Below are 15,688 nucleotides of genomic sequence, written 5' to 3'. Positions count from 1 at the left end.
GCCCGAGGAGCAGCTGCCTGCTGAGGGAGATAACAAGGTCCCTGCCTCACAAAACAGACCCTGCTTCCTCCTCTTCCTCCTCCTCCTCTCCTTTCATTCCCGCTCCCTGCCAAGCAAGCCCTTGACAAAGAGGGAACGCTGACTGTCCCTGTAGAGCGGGAGTGAGGCAGGGAGATAAGGCAGCTGCAGCCAGAGAATCCCTCACACGTGGATTTTGGGAAGGGTTTGCTCCTTTAATACCGATTAATTCATCCCGCAGTGCTGCTAGGTGCTGGGCAGAGGGAACCAGCTAGATCAGGGCTTGGCATCCCACAACCCATACCCCAAATCTCCCCTGTCCCCACCGGAACTGGGGCTTTGCCAGGTGCTGCTGTGCCGGCAGAGGAGACCCCAATCCCGTTCTTCCAAGGGACAGAGTTTGGCTGGGATCCCCTTGTGAGCAGACAGCAGCCTTCACTGTGCTGATCCGTGCCGTGGCCAGCAGCCAAGATGATGCCCCCATTTTCCCACAGACATATCTCAACTATTTCTAAAGAGCTTTTATTTTCCATTCATTTCTCTTTACCCCCTGGAAGTAGCAGGGATTTTGCTTCTAAGCACTCTGCATCCAAGACACAACCCCAAAACCTCCTCATCCTGTGCTGGGCACTGCATGCAGTCAGAATAAGCCCCCACCCAATGGTTCCATTGCTCCCAGCTCCCCGCACCGTGGTTTCCCCCACTCCAGACCAGAGTATCCAATGTGGGCTGTTTTATTTCCTTGTGCTGTCCCACAGGCAGGCAGCACAGTGCAGTGCTTGGCTCTGTGCGTGCAGGGAGGGAGCACCCCCTGTGCTTGTTTGGGTGTTTTTTTGGGGATGAATCACGGCCTCACAGGATGCTGAGCCTGGCATTAATAACTCCGACAGCTCCTCAGCAGCAGGTTTGATAATGAAGGTTTTATTCCAACAAGCTTGGGGCAAACCCGTCTCTCCTGATGGATGAGGCGTTGCAGTGGGGAGCGGTGGTGGTGGTCCAGGCACCCCTCGGCTGCTCTGGCTCCCTGGGAGTCGCTGCAGGATGTGGCTGGTGGTCACAGTGTCCCTGGGTGGCTGAATTAGAGGTCACCAGCTCCCCCCCCACATCCTCATCTGCTTCAATCCATAACCAAGACATGGTGGGGGTTTAACCATCACGCCAAATCTAGGGACCCCATCCGCAGGGGTCAAAGAGCAGCAAGTGGGGACAGGTCAGGGGGACCCTGCAGTCCACCAGTGACCTGGGAATGAGTGGATATTCCTGCCTCAATACCTGGCAGGTGGGGTGGGAGGCACTGGGGTCAGTGGTCCTGCTGGCCAGCGGTGGTCCCCGTGCCCCTGGGGCTGTCAGACACCTGTACCTGCAGCTTCTTGGGCAGCAGCTCCTCGCAGGGAGGCGGCAGCGGCCGCTTCAGCCCCTTGCTGGAGGATCCCAATGTGTCTTCTCCCGCCTCGTGCCGGGGCTCGGGGGGCTGGTATCCCGTCTGGTTGGGATCCAGAGGGTCCCGGGAGAGCAGGATGCAGATGGAGGGGACGTTCTTGTGGACAGTCAGGTTCTGTGCAGGGCCGTCGGGCAGCGGGTCCTGGCTCTCCCAGACCTCCAGCACAGTTTTGTAGCGTACCTTGGTGACCTGGTGGAGCCCTCCCAGCTTGCGCTTCATGATCTCCACACAGGTGATGGTCTTGGTGACCGCCCTGCCGCAGCCGCTGAACACGATCTGCCGCCTGCCCTTCAGCTCCATCTGGGCCATGGCGAAGTTCATCAGGTTCCTGATCTTGCTGCCCTCCTTCACTTTCATCTCCACCACGTCTGGGGGCAGGTCTGGGAAGGGTAATGGCATCTCCTCCTCCGAGGTCCTCACCTTTCGGAAGTTCTCCATCCTGGACTGGGCAACGGGCTTGGCTCTCCCTCCTTCGGCAGCCATCCTTCACCTCTTCCCGGTGGATGCACACAGGCTCCTAGCCCCCCGCGACCATAGCAGGGCTGACCTCGCTGCCCTCCAGCCCAGCCCTGCGTGCTGCAACCACCGGCCTCTTCTCCTCGGCTCTCCGGGGGCTGGCACTGGGCTCGGTGGCAGTGCCAGAGGCTGTCTCCTGTGGGAGACAGGACTGCAGGATCTCCTGAGTGCTCCCAGTTGTTCCCAGCAGGGATAACAGCCGGCTCCAGCTCTCGGTGATGCTTGGGCTCCTCCGCTCCCACTGCAGCACTCGCTTCTGCTGCTCTTTGCTTCATTCTGGACTTCAGCAGCCCCCAGAGCTGTTCTGTGTAATTAGCAGATCCTCCCCCTCTCCCTCCCCTTCCTCCCCTCCTCCTCCTCCTCCTCCCCTGCTCAGCCGCCCATCCCAGCACCCAGCTCCTGCCTTCATCCCTGCCAGGCAGAGGGGAGGACAGGGAACCCGGGTCTCTGTCCCGGAACAGAGAAGGGAATGAGGGGAGCGTGGAAGGCAGAGGAAGAAGCTCACTCTTGCCTTCATAATGTTCCCAAAGTCCTGCCCCCTTAAAGAGAACCTGGTCCCTTCTCTCGGCACTCGCTCCTCTCAAGGACACCCTCTGCTAACTGCAAATGTCACCCTGCCTGCCTGCCCTGCAGCATTCCCAGAGGGATGCGGAATCCCAGCCACGCCGTGTCCAGGGATGGCACAAAGATGCAGCAGGTACTTCGGGAAGTACTTTGGAGTCTGAGCTCGACCCTTATTAGCCATGAGAGAAGCCCCTGGAACCCGCAGCCAGGAGAAAGCCTGGCAGATGGCATCGCAGGCGAGCGTGCATCGAGTGTGCCAGGGCTCTGCTCCCCCCAGCACCCCGCAGCCTCAGCCCCGGCTCTGCCGGCAGGGAAACCTCTCAATTCCCAAAGCTCCGAGGAGCAGATGCGTGGCAGAGCTGGTTTTCACGGGCAATTTCTCTCCCTCTCCCCCGCTCCTCCTCCTTCCCCATCCCTCTCCCCGCTGCTCTCCCAGTCCCAGTCCCTGTCCCTCATTCACTTCCCAGTGTGAAGCTGCCCACTGTGGGCTCACCATTACATGTACTGGCAACAAATCCCAGAAAATCCCTGTTGCAGGCCAGGAGATGTCCCCTTCCTGCCCCCAATCCCTTCCCGGAGCAGAGGCGGCGTCCCTGCCCCAGGCTGGCCCTCTGCCCGCCCCTGTCACCTGCCTGTCCCCTCCCGCCCCGCTGGCCGGGGGATCATTGCACAGTGGAAAGACATGCGAGTATTGACTTGCAGTCAAATCTTATCGGCCTCTGGAGGCCCCTGGATTGGTTTCACTCCTAGCAGGGCTTGAAAAAATACATAAATTAATAAATAATTAAATAAATAAATCGATTCCAAATCCGTGGAGGTAAAGGCAGGATGCGGCTGTCACCTTCTATCCGGGGAGGATGCCACATCCCTGTGGTCCCCAAAGCAGCTTTCTATGGATCCCACTGCCTAAATGGGGGTGAATATGGGACACCCCCCAATCCAACAACTGGACTGGGGTCTGGTCAGGTCTGTGGGATGGGATGGGGTCCTCCATCCACAAGCAGTGTGCTGGAAAACCCCTGTAGATGCAGAGCGCTGTTTCCCAATCCATCTAACCCTCCCTAAGGCTCCTTGGGCACAGAGAGGGAAACTGAGGCAGGGCAGGCAATGCTCCCAGGCTCACCCCCAGCACCAGATCCAGGCTTTGATCATTCCCAAGTCCCTTCTGGTGCTCTGCAGTAGTGAGCAAACCTATTCCCTGTGCTCCCACCATGAATTCCTCACTGCCATGAGACAAAACAATGACATTTCTCCATCCTTCCATTTGACAACAATTCATAGAATCCATGCAGAAGGCACTTGGCTCGTTCCTTGGGCAGGCATGGATGGATTAAATCCATCAGGGAAAGCTCTGCCTTCAAAATGTGCTAAACCCCTGAGGAAATAACGGAGAAGGATTTTAGCGACTGAGAAATCCCTCAGGGTCATTATCCAGGTAGCCTGGGTGGGTTACATGGACACAGAGGGCTCTGGGCAAGCCACATGAGTCCCTGGTGCTGGCTGAAGCATCCAGCTCTTTTTTCCTGGCCCAGAACCAGCTCCTGCCTCCCGTGGCCCATTTTCCATGGCATCATGGCGCTTTCCCACCATCGGATGATGGAAGCAGCAGCAGCTTCTCCCCCCCTCCATCACTAATTGCTGCTTAATGAACTCTGCCTATCACAGCCTCCGAAATGGAGGCGGGAGAGGTGCAATCACAGCAAGGCTTCCAGAGGGTGCATTCCCCCCAAAGCCAAGGCTGTGCTGGGAGCAGGGAGGGCATTAATGACAGGGGCCTATTTTCCCTCTGCAGCACTTAAAATGTAAATGAAATTCATTATTAGCAACTCCGTTGCTAATTACCATCTGAAGCTATTCATTAGCCTGTCAGCTTATTTGTTGGAGGACAACAGAGTGAATGGGTTACTCCAAGCCAAGGAATAGCTGAAATGAGCTCAGTGGGGTGGGAGAGGAAAAGCAGGGATGGGGGACAAAGGCACAGACAGCTCCATCCATAGGGGGTCAGGGAAACAAAAGCTGGAAAAGAGAATGGGGAGTCCTTTAAAATGGAGAAGAAGCAAATGGGAAAGGCAGGAGTGATGAAAAAATAAGACTAAAGGAATTACACACTGAGTATTGTCCATCTATCCTTCTTGAGCAGCCACTGTGGTTACAGTGGAACCCACACCCAGGGAGTGGTTTCTGCTTCCCCTTTCCAGTAACAGTTTCTCTCTGAGCATTCCAATGCCATCCCAACCCCATGCCAGAGGATTTCCAAATCCCTGTGGGACTCTCTTGCCTGGTCCCAACCCGGAACAGGAGGTGTGAGCTTAGAAGAGCTTCTTGAGAGAGCAGCCAAGAGGAGAGCTGGTGGTGGCAAGAATGGAGAGGGCTGCTGGACACAGCACGGAGCCCAGACAAACCTGGAAAAATGGGGAAAAAAACCCAGAAACATATTCCTAACAGAGATCAGGGCAGCTGGAGAGGAGCAGTAACCTGAGCCCCTGTCCTCCACCTGCCCTCTCCATATTTTCTTTCATGCAAGGTGGCCCTGCTTGGGAACAGGATGGAAAGTGGGAGCATCCGATACAAGGAAAGTCTGGGTGCCATCGCCCATCTCTGCGTCACATCGGCGCGGCTCAGGTCTCAGCCTCTCATCACGTTGCACTCGGCAGTGGGCTGATGCCAGCATGGATTGTCACCCTGGCAAAAGGGGTGCAGATGGACCTCCAGGATGCCACCGCTGCAGGGATCCCGTGCCCACATCCCAGTCAAGGTTTGGAGCTGCTGCTTCCCAGGAGCAGCCCCCTGAGGATGCGGCCCAGGGGGCAGGGGCTGTGCCAAGATGCCAGAGGAACCCTTGGAGCATCCTGGGGTGGCACCAGCTCTCTGCTGAGGTCTTATCCCTACTGTGAGCAGAAAATTACAGAGCTCAAGATAATCCTCATTTCGAATAGCCCGACAGTAAAAGAAAAGGGAAAAATCCCTTTCATAAGACAAATCCCTTTGCAGAGCTCCAGCATGATAAGCAGAGGAGTGTTGTAAGGACCCTGAAGGCCTTAATAAACCTGAATGTTCCTCACCAACCCCAAGTGGGACCCCAATTCCCCCCCACCCATGGCCCAGGAACTCTTTCCAAGCTCAACCCAGGGGTCTCAGTCCCAGTGTCAACTATGTCAGGACAGGTCTCTGGGTCAGCTGCAGCTGGTCTGGACTCCAACCAACGGACCGTAAACTGGACCTGTGGATTGATTTCCTTGTTTTTGAACCTGTTTTCTTGCTGGGAATTTGCTGTTTGATCCAGCCTTTTCTTTGGCCCTGCCCTTCCTCCCCAGTCTGCCCTGCTTAGGCAGTGTGGGATGGGCAGGGAGGCTCTTCCCCCTCTTATCCCTTGGCTCTCCAGGCATTCCCTGTGAAGGAGGGGAGCACACATCCATTTGATTCCTGAATATCCCTGACTGGAAAACATGCAGGCAGACAGGAATGTGGTAATGCCAAGGGCAAGGATCAGCTCTGTAGGTGACCATTCCCAAAGCCTCAGTGGGATGGGAAGGTGCTGAGGCAGCAGAGATGCAGGTGGGGAGGAAATTTAGGTGAGAGAAAGCTGGAGAGAAAGAAATAAGAGACAAGAATCCAGTCCCAAATCTCCAGTGTGCCCAGTGCCCACAGGCAGAGCCAGAGCAGCTCTCCAAGGCACTGAGCATCCCCAGTGCTTGGCAGGAGTTGGAATCCATGATCCCAGCCCTGTCCCTGTCCCCTCCCTTTCCTCTCCTGCTGCTGGGCAGGGCATGGAGCTAGATGTGCAGGGGTCCCTGCTCTCTGAGGGGATCAGCTCAGGGTCCAAGACCCAGAAAGGGGTCAGAGTGGACAGTTGGACCCCCTGCTATGGGGTCATCTGTGGCACGCTGGTTTTCCTGCTTCCTTCTATTTCACCATCTGTGAAGCAGGCATTTTCTCTGTTTCTGCCAGATTTCCTTTCTTGCATCCTCACAGCAACACTGTTCCCCTGCTGAAGGGGTTTGGCCACCAGGGCTCACTGGCGTAAAGAGATTTTGCTGCTTCCTTGCCCAGCTGTTCTCATCTTCCTGTGGTGGGATGTTGTCCTTGCTGCCCCTCCGTGACCCTCGAGGCTCGACCCCGGGAAGGGAGGATGAATTTAGTTGTCAAATAAAGTAATTTTCACAATATTTCACTGATATTCTCACAAGCACTAAGGCAGAAGGTCCAAGTAGTGTGCACAGAACTCTGTGTGCTGACACTGAGAACAAGGGACACAGCCTATGGAGCTCTCAGGCTGATTTGGGATTTATATCCCTGTCCTGTGTATGTCAGTCCAGTCCCTTCCCCTGCCCTCCACAACCCTACCTTGGCATCGCTGGCAAAAGCAATTAACATGCCCTCTGCCCTTCATACAAGCCATTAATGAATTACAGCTCTCAGAATGAAGCACATCAGGGGATGGACATGGAGTACTCCAAACTTGGCCCTGCTGGGGGGAGCTGCTGGTTTCCCATTGCCTCCTGGATAGAGGGAGCCTGTGTGCCCTGCCAGGGGCTGTCCCCAAGAGCCCCTGCCCTTCCGAGGGTGGTCTTCTACTCACACAGTGCTTGTCATGCCCTGGGTAGGGGTCACTGCACCCCTGCCCCACAGAGCCCCATCCCTGTAAAGCCCCCCAAGCCCCATAGAGCATTCCCAGCCCTATAGAGCCCCCATTCCTGTGAAGCCCCTCAAGCCCCACAGAGCACTCCCAGCCTCATGGAGCCCCTTAGACCTCATAGAACACTCCCAGCCTCATGGAGCCTCCGGTCCTATAAAGCCCCCCAAACCCCATAACGCACTCCCAGCCCCATGGAGTCCCCAGCCCTATAAAACCCCCAAAGTTCCACAGAGCACTCCCAGCCCCATGGAGCCCCCAGTCCTATAAAGCCCTCCAAACCCCATAGAGCACTCCAAGCCCTCTGAAGCTCCAGCCCTTTAGAGCCCCCAAAGCTCCATAGAACACTCCCAGACCCATAGAGCACTCCCAGCCTCATGGAGGCCCCAGCCCTAGAGAGCCCCCAAAGCTCCATAGAACACTCCCAGCCCCATAGAGCACTCTCAGCCCTATGAAGCTCCCAGCCCTAGAGAGCCCCCAAAGCTCCATAGAACACTCCCAGCCCCATGGAGTCTCCAGACCTGTAAAGCCCCCCAAACCCCATAGAGCACTCCCAGCCCCATGGAGCCCCCAGGCCTAGAGAGCCCCCAAAGCTCCATAGAGCACTCCCAGCCCCATGGAGTCTCCAGTCCTATAAGGCCCCCCAAACCCCATAGAGCACTCCCAGCCCCATGGAGCCCCCAGGCCTAGAGAGCCCCCAAAGCTCCATAGAGCACTCCCAGCGCCATGGAGCCCCCAGCCTAGAGAGCCCCCAAAGCTCCATAGAACACTCCCAGCCCCATGGAGCACTCCCAGACCTAGAGAGCCCCCAAAACTCCATAGAACACTCCAAGGCCCATGGAGCCCCCAGCCCTATAGAGCCCCCCATAAAGGACCCGCCCCTACTCTCGGCCCCGCCCTTCCCCATGGCCCCGCCCCTCCATCCGGCGGCATCAGGACCCTGGACAGCGGCGAGCGCTCTCGCGAGATCCCGGCGCTGCCCATAGCCCAGGTGGCGGCGGCGCCGCAGTCTCGCGAGAGCGCGGTCGCTGCGGCAGGAGCAGCACCGGGCGGGCGGGCGGCCGCCGCCACCCGCCGGGGACCGGAGGGGACGGAACGGGTCACGCCACGTGGTGAGTCCGGGGAATGTGGAGGGGGGAAACGCCTCGGCGTGAGGGCGCTGGATGCTCCCCCCGAGGGGGCTGACCGCCCTTTGCACCGACCTCCCGCTCTGCACCCCGCTTGCGGGGGGGGATGCGCGGCATGGGGACAGCCGCGGTGACCCTGCACCCGCGTGGGTGCACCGGGGACCGAGCGGGGGTTGGGCCGCCTTTCTCCCCGATCCAGGCCGCTGCTGGGAGGCTGCGCCGGCTTTGAGGTGGGGATGCGCGGGGCATGCAGCCCTTCACGCGTGGAAACGCAGGGGCAGCGATACCGAGCCCTGCCTGCCCTCCCCAAACGCACCCCGCGCACCACAGGGGTTTCTTCTCGGTGCCATCCCCTATGTGATCCCCGTCCTTTTTCCATCCACTCCACCATATCCCTCATTTTGCAAAAACAACCCCACCCGAATGTATCGCTGTCCCGGTGCTTTCGCCCCACGGTGGTGCGGCTGTGGGGCCGGGGGTGCCGGGCCGTGTGTCCCCGCTCCCAGCACACGTGGGTAGGGGCGGCCGGGCGGACGTCACCGCGCCCGAGGAGCTCGTATTTATAGCACTGGCGGGATGGAAGCATCCGGGGGCTGCCGGCGGATGTCGGGCACGGCGAGCCCTGAGGGATGCGAAAAGACCCCTAGAGAGAGCCCCCTAAATCCTCCCGGGAGCCGCAGGCACCAACTGCCGGGACCCCCTGTCCTGGGAAATGTGTTGGCCGCTGCCTGGATAGCTGGGAAAGGGCAAAACCTGCAGGCAGGTGGGGATACGCCATCTTCACGTTTCTGTTTAAAACCTCAGAGATTAATTTTCTGCTTTAATTCCCTGTAGTTTTCACATCTGGCACAGAGGTGAGCATGGAATGGTCTGGGATGGTCCTGGGATGCCGAGCGAGCTCCCCTCTTTCCCACCTGCATGCTCTGGAACGAGGTGCCAGATGACATGAGTAATTGTTAAGCCAGGCACTCAAGTGACTCATTAGTGACAATCGCCACTGATTTATTTTTTTTTTCCAGCTGATTTCTCTGCTCTGATTTTTCTGCTCCGTTTTTGGCCTTGTTTTTGGCTTGGGCTTGCAGAGACTGCAGCTACGAGGCAGCCAGGTAGTCCCCTGTGCTGGAATTCAGCAAAAAACAATAATAATACATTTTTTTAAAGAATTATTTTGGGGCCAGGTCATGAACTTTAAGGTTTCAAACTGCCCACAGCCACCTCCTTTCCCTGCTGCCCTACCTGGCCCTCTCCTGGATGTAGGTCAGCTGGGAGTGGGAGGCCCCACATCTCTGGATCCTCTTGTAATCTTCTGCCTTAACTGGCACATAAGCCTGAGCCAGAGGAGCCAGGATTTATCACACTGCCAGCCAGGTGCCAGCCTGGATGTGTGATAGTCCAGAGTGTCACAGACGTGAAGCCAACTGCTGTCCTTGAGTTGTTTGGGAATGGGGGGAAGGTGAAGGCTTTTGCAGACGTCCCTGACCACTTCAATTAACCTTTTTTTGTCTCATTCTCCTCCAGCTTTGCTAAGCTCCCACGTTTTTCCCAAGTATTTTTCCTGAGGAGCAGAGAGGCTGAGTGTGTGCCAGCATGGCAGGTATGGGGTGCTCAGGAGATCATTGTGGCCATAATGTCACCTTGTTAGTCACCAGTGGGGTGGTGAGTGTCCAGGGCTACAGGATCTGTGTGGCCAGTGAAGGCTGAATTTGATCCTTTGGGGTGGGTTGGTGGCAGTTTCCATAGGAAATCCTTAACTCCTGTGTAAAATTTGACCGTTCTTGGGGTCTTGGTTTTTGTTCAGCTCTGGGCAGTGCCTGACACCAGTGAAACTTTTCCTTGCAGAAAAGGTGAACAACTTCCCTCCCCTGCCCAAGTTCATCCCCCTGAAGCCATGTTTCTACCAGGACTTCGATGCGGAGATCCCGCCGCAGCACCGGACCATGGCCAAGCGGCTTTACTACCTCTGGATGCGTGAGTGGCCGTGTGGGAATGGCTCCAGTGGGATCTGTTTGCCTCTCCAAAGGCTGCTCTTCTGGTAGCTGCCAGCTGAAAGGGCAGGGCAAGGTCAGGGGAAGCCCTTCTCCCCCTCCAGGCCTTGGTGTCTCCTGTTAAAACTCAGGAATGAGAGGTGGGCTGCAGCATCCCACGGATCCCAGCCCTTCCAGCCTCCAGGATGGAGCTGTGGAGCTGGCTCAGTGTCCCAGAGTCACTGGTGGTGCTGTTGATGTCCTGCTGTAAGGAGGAGACGGCTCAGACGGGAGTGCTGGTGTGCCTGCTCCCCAAAACGTGGAGATTGAGGCTTCCTGGAGCTTGCCTGTTCCTCTTGCATGCCTCTGTGTGCCGTGCTGTGCTAACAGAGCTGTCAGCAGCTTCCAGCCCTTCCAGCTATCCTGGATCTCTCTTCTTCACCAAACATAGGCAGGGAACAGAGCCAGAGGGAGAGGTCACACCCCAGCATAGGTAGAAGTGTGCACAGCTCAGGGCAAGTTGGCACCAGCATTGCATTTCCTTCTAGAATAACTCAGTTCTCTTATCAGGCATTTCCCCTGAACTTTGGAAGCACCAGTGCCCAGGGAGTGCCCTGTGCTTTATAGGGGCAGGTTAGGAAGAGCTGAGCTAACACCACAGAGGTTGTGTGTTCCTGCTTTTGCCATGGCACCAGGCTGGCATCCCTGGAGCTGTGTCCTGTCAGGAGGGTGACCCTGAGGTGGCTTCATCATGTCAGGAGGCTTCACTTCTTTAAGGCATGAGAAGAAAAAAGCTGTGCTTCCCTGTGGAAGCTCTCTTGGGGGTGTTCAATTCCTTCCCCATCCCAACCAGGATGTTCTTCCTCTTAATGCAGCAGAGCTCCTCAGCACCAGCTCTTAGAGCAAGTCACTGTCCCTTGGGTTTTGCCTCTGGAGATCCTCTCTGGGTCATTTACTCCCCAGCAGCCCCTCAGACACCCAGCACAGAGTGGCTGGAAGGTCTCTTCATGTCCTTTAGGGCAGCTGAGCTCCTTGCCTTGCCAGCTGCAGCTCTCAGGCAGGCGGTGGTGGGAGGGCTTTCACTCTCGTCGAAATAATGAATCATTCTCCGAACTCGGAGGCGTCAGAATGCAGCTGAGCCTTCTCTGCTTTGTCCTGTGTCTGCTGAGCTGGGACTCATAGTCAGAGCCCTTGTGTAGCCTGATCTCGAGCAGGGGTGGGCGAGGGAAATGTGTCACCCCCTGAACCAGCGAGGCGGGGTCAAGAGTTCGGGATTTTGGCTCTCAGTGGTGCTCAGGGAGCTCCTGCACAAGCTCCTTCAGCAAAGATGTATCTGGAGCAAGCAAAAAACTTCACAATTCCTCCAGTTTCCTTCATAGTGGAAATGTGTCCCGGCTGGATAGGAGCGGGAGGATGCAACTCCTGCCAATCTTCAGAGCCCAGGAACTGCTTAGGGAATTACAATTCTGAGTGATACATTGATTTTCCTCCTGTTACACTCAGCTGAGGCCTAACCCCTTTCGGCCCAGCCAGCCCGGGAGTGTGCTCCCAGCTTAATTTAAGGCAAGTCCAGCTAGGACAGGACTCTGAGGCCGCGTCCCTGGGGTCGGGGTCCTTGGTGTCTCAGTGCCACCCTTGCATCCGTGCTACTCTGCTCTGTGTGTGTGTGTGTGTTTGCAGTGAACAGCATCACCTTGGCGGTGAATCTCGTGGGCTGCCTCGCGTGGCTCATTGGAGGCGGCGGAGCTGTAAATTTTGGACTGGCAATTCTCTGGCTCATTCTCTTTACGCCCTGCTCCTATGTCTGCTGGTTTAGACCTATTTACAAAGCTTTCAAGTAAGTGGTCGCACCTGAGCCTGGCTTCTTTCTGCCTTGTTTTCCTTCGTAAACGGTCAGTGTTTAGCTTGGGGCATTGCCTGACTAACTGGGGGAATTCCTTTCTGTGCAGCCCTTTAGCTTTACTTTCTCACCTTCAAAACCAGAGTGTTTGGGATTTCCTGGGGGCCAAACCCCCCATCAGGCCATGTAAGGACACTTTCCTTGTGCCTCTGTGCAGTGGTGGGGGACAGTGGTGAGGATGCAGCTGGGGTGCCACTTTCCCTCTCATCCCTGGGGCATATCTCATATTTTGCCACGAATCCTCGAGGTGTTTGTACAGATTACCCAGGGTGCTAAGGTCAGTCCCCAAACCTAGAGAACTAGGGGTGTATTTATTCCCCATGTGGGGTGGTGTGAGCTGAGAGCTGTGTCCCAACACAGATGTCCTCAAGCCCAGCTGACTGAGCCATAGGAAGGGTCTGGTGACCCGTGGCTTTCCCAGGTGTCCCTTGACCACCTCCAGCCTCTTGCAGTTTCTCCTTTGCCTTTAATTTTTCTTTCCATCACCCTCCTGCTAAACCATGGCCAGGTCTGATACGCCGGAGCCATCTCCCTTCCCTTGGAGTGCAGTGGGGTTGGAGGTGCAGGAGTGACTGAACCTTCTCTTGCAGGACAGACAGTTCCTTCAGCTTCATGGCCTTCTTCTTCACCTTCATGGCCCAGCTGGTGATCAGCATTATCCAGGCAGTGGGGATCCCTGGATGGGGGGTCTGGTAAGGAAAATGTTGCTGTGTTGGGTACAAGGGTGGTCACTGTGGTGGTTTAGTGTCCTTACTGGTTCTCTCCTTGGGGAAGATGGTTTGAGGAGCTGGGAGGGCTGCTGGCAATTTGGGAGAGCTGGTGAATGATGAACCGGTTGTTTCCATCTCCTTGCAGTGGCTGGATCGCAGCGATTTCCTTCTTTGGGACCAACGTGGGCTCGGCTGTAGTGATGCTGATCCCCACCGTGCTCTTCACAGCCATGGCAGTCTTCTCCTTCATTGCTCTCACCATGGTATGGCAGGAAAAACAGGGCTTCCACATGGCTTTGGGTGGCCCTCCTGCCACCCCGGGAGCTTTGCGCCGGCCGCAGGTGCTCAGCCTCTCTGGATTTTCCCTGCAGGTGCACAAGTTTTACCGGGGCAGCGGCGGGAGCTTCAGCAAAGCGCAGGAGGAGTGGACCACGGGGGCCTGGAAGAATCCCCACGTGCAGCAGGCGGCCCAGAACGCGGCCATGGGGGCGGCGCAGGGCGCCATGATGCAGCACGAGACGCAGTACTCGGCCACCCCCAACTACACCTACTCCAACGAGATGTGAGCAGCAGCGGGACTCTGTCCTCGGGAGGAAGAGCTGGGGGGGAAAAAGGGAGGAGGAAGCCTGAGCCGAGTTTCTGCAGCTGTCTCAGAAAGTCAGAGTGTACCATAATGGTGGTTCTTTTCCTGTCTTTGTAACGAGATCCTTTGGGATTTTTTCCTTTCCTTTTTTTTTTTTTTTTTTTTTTTTTTTTGTTGTCTTGAGCTCTTCTTTTCTCCTTTCTTTTTCATTCTGAAGAGGCCGTGAGTTGACCTGCAGGGCTCTTGTTGTGCGTGGTAGTCAGTGTCCGTTCACGTGTCTTCTTTTTCCCTGTGGAATAGTGTACGGTGGTGGTTTTTTAATTACTGTGGTGATAGGTGTACGTTAGAACCTCATCAGCCAAAAGCCCCCCCATGCCCCCAAAAAGGGAAAAAGAGCAACCAGCACCCATCTTCCCTCTTGGAATAAGCCCCGAACCTCGGGTTTTTGATGTGTGTGAGTTTTCTCTTTCAGTTGGTAGTGTCCAGCCACTTGCCACTGTCTCAGCAAGGGCAAGCAATCCTGGGAATTCTCCTTTTTTCTTTTGCTTTTTAACTAGCAGGTGGCTGGCTGATTTAGGATTAAAACAAAAAAAAAAAAGAAAAAAAAAAGGGAAAAAATATAAGAAACCCTCAATCCTGCTGTTGATATGCTGGAAGCCAAGAGATTCCTAATCTACACCCTGGCTCAGGATCTACAACTTCTCTCAGTGTGTGGTGTTGTGAGTAGTTTACAATTGACGTGGAGGACCAGTGTGTGTGTGCACGCGTGTGTGTGTGTTGGGGAGCAAGGACAGGTTTTCCCTGTGGGATACAACCATCCCATTCCAGATTCTGCATCCTGAGTCTGTTTTTTTTTAAAGGCTTCTGTTCTGAAAAGCAGCTGTAAAAGCAACAGAGTGTTCCTCAGAGGACCTAGGCTTGGGAAAAGGCTGCGGGTCAAATCTTGCCACCCTGAATCCCAGCACATCCAAGCAGTCTCCCTGCTCATGGAAATAGCCAGGCCAAGATTTGTCCCCATTAGCTTTGGAGGTTTGTGCTAATTTAAGTCTCTTAAGGAAACCTCCAGGCTGGAGGGAAGGACTCCTGCTCACCTGCACTCCTGAAAAGCGTGGTGAGATGGGGCCTTGTGTTTTCCTGGTGCAGAAATCCCTGTCAGGCCCGAATCCCTGCCCAATTTGGGGATGTTGGACATTAAACAATGATCCTGCACCCTAGCAGGAGGCAGCTGAGCTCAGACCAACACATCTTGGGGAAGGTGACTGGCACACCCTGGAAAAGATTATGTGTGGGAGCATAAATGGGATGGATGCTGCAGGGCAGGAGTAGGGAAAGCTACTTCTCTGAGATGCTTTTCAAATCTAAATGCACTTTAAATAAGCCAAATTTTTCTCCAAGTCCTTGAAAAGCAGCCCAAACAGAATCCAATCCAACCCTTTGGCTCCAGTATCTCCTGCCTGGGACAGGGAAGGAGCTCAGTGTGCCACCAGCCAGGACTGTGCGAGTCCCCAGCCCCGTGTCTGTCCCCTCCAGCCCCTACCCCTGAGAATCACCCCAAAAAGGACCTTCTCTTCTCCAGCAAAGCACACCAAGACTAGTTTCGTTTTTAAGGGTGTCACTCCAGTCATTCTGCAATAGGCAGTTGTCTCTTGACCAGACTAAAATGCAGCTACTGATAAAATGCCTGTCTGTGTGTGTGTGTGTGTATATATATTTATGTATAAAATGTCAGGAGAAAAGTAATCCTTTGCTAAGCCTATTATGTACTTAATCAGGTTTAAATATTGTGCAATCCATTTCTAGCTCGCCTAAAACTTACTCTGCCAAACCACGTGCTCTGTCATCCGTGTCTGAGAAATGATGGATTAAGTGACTTCACCTCTTGCATTGACAATAAGATGCATCAATAATAACTGTAACGAGCTGTAACTAACAGACATTGCTTCAGCACCTAACCCTCCTCTCCGATGTGTCTCCTGAGTGTGTGACCGCTGAAACGTTGCCCCAGTGGGAAACTCAACCCCTCATTCTCACTTTGGTTATTTCTAAGCTGTCCCTGCTCCAGGTGGGGCTGATGTGGGTGTGATCAGAGCGTGGTGCTCCTGAAGCCCACGGGGTGGCAGAGACGGGCTGTTCCTGCTGCTGGGCAAGAGGCCTCTCATAGAACACACCTGGGCTTCTCCTGAGGTGTCTCTGTCGCCTTCCACGTCCTGCAGTCAGCAGAGCACAGCTCTC

General features: G+C 55.4%; 2 protein-coding genes across 3 annotated transcripts; one reads left to right on the top strand and one right to left on the bottom strand.

Moving 5' to 3' along the window:
• Positions 1-1,318: 1,318 nt before the first annotated feature.
• Positions 1,319-3,293, bottom strand: RPP25 (ribonuclease P and MRP subunit p25). Its single transcript, XM_009098234.4, has one exon. The coding sequence runs from the start codon at positions 1,940-1,942 to the stop codon at positions 1,319-1,321; it is 624 nt and encodes a 207-aa protein (XP_009096482.1). The 5' UTR covers positions 1,943-3,293.
• A 4,894-nt stretch (positions 3,294-8,187) lies between these two features.
• On the top strand, positions 8,188-15,473 carry SCAMP5 (secretory carrier membrane protein 5). 2 transcript variants are annotated; one of them, XM_050978669.1, is made up of 8 exons: positions 8,188-8,284; positions 9,319-9,405; positions 9,818-9,893; positions 10,139-10,267; positions 11,944-12,100; positions 12,754-12,855; positions 13,019-13,136; positions 13,245-15,473. In XM_050978669.1, exons 3-8 carry the CDS (start codon positions 9,887-9,889, stop codon positions 13,437-13,439), a joined length of 708 nt encoding a protein of 235 aa, XP_050834626.1. In that variant the 5' UTR covers positions 8,188-8,284; positions 9,319-9,405; positions 9,818-9,886; the 3' UTR covers positions 13,440-15,473. The 2 variants fall into 2 exon arrangements, with proteins under 2 accessions (XP_050834626.1, XP_030084451.1); XM_030228591.2 differs by lacking the exon at positions 9,319-9,405.
• The last annotated feature ends 215 nt before the right edge of the window (positions 15,474-15,688 follow it).

The sequence above is a fragment of the Serinus canaria genome, chromosome 10 (assembly GCF_022539315.1).
Source record: "Serinus canaria isolate serCan28SL12 chromosome 10, serCan2020, whole genome shotgun sequence".
NCBI lineage: Eukaryota > Metazoa > Chordata > Aves > Passeriformes > Fringillidae > Serinus > Serinus canaria.
This window is presented reverse-complemented; position numbering and strand designations above follow the sequence as displayed.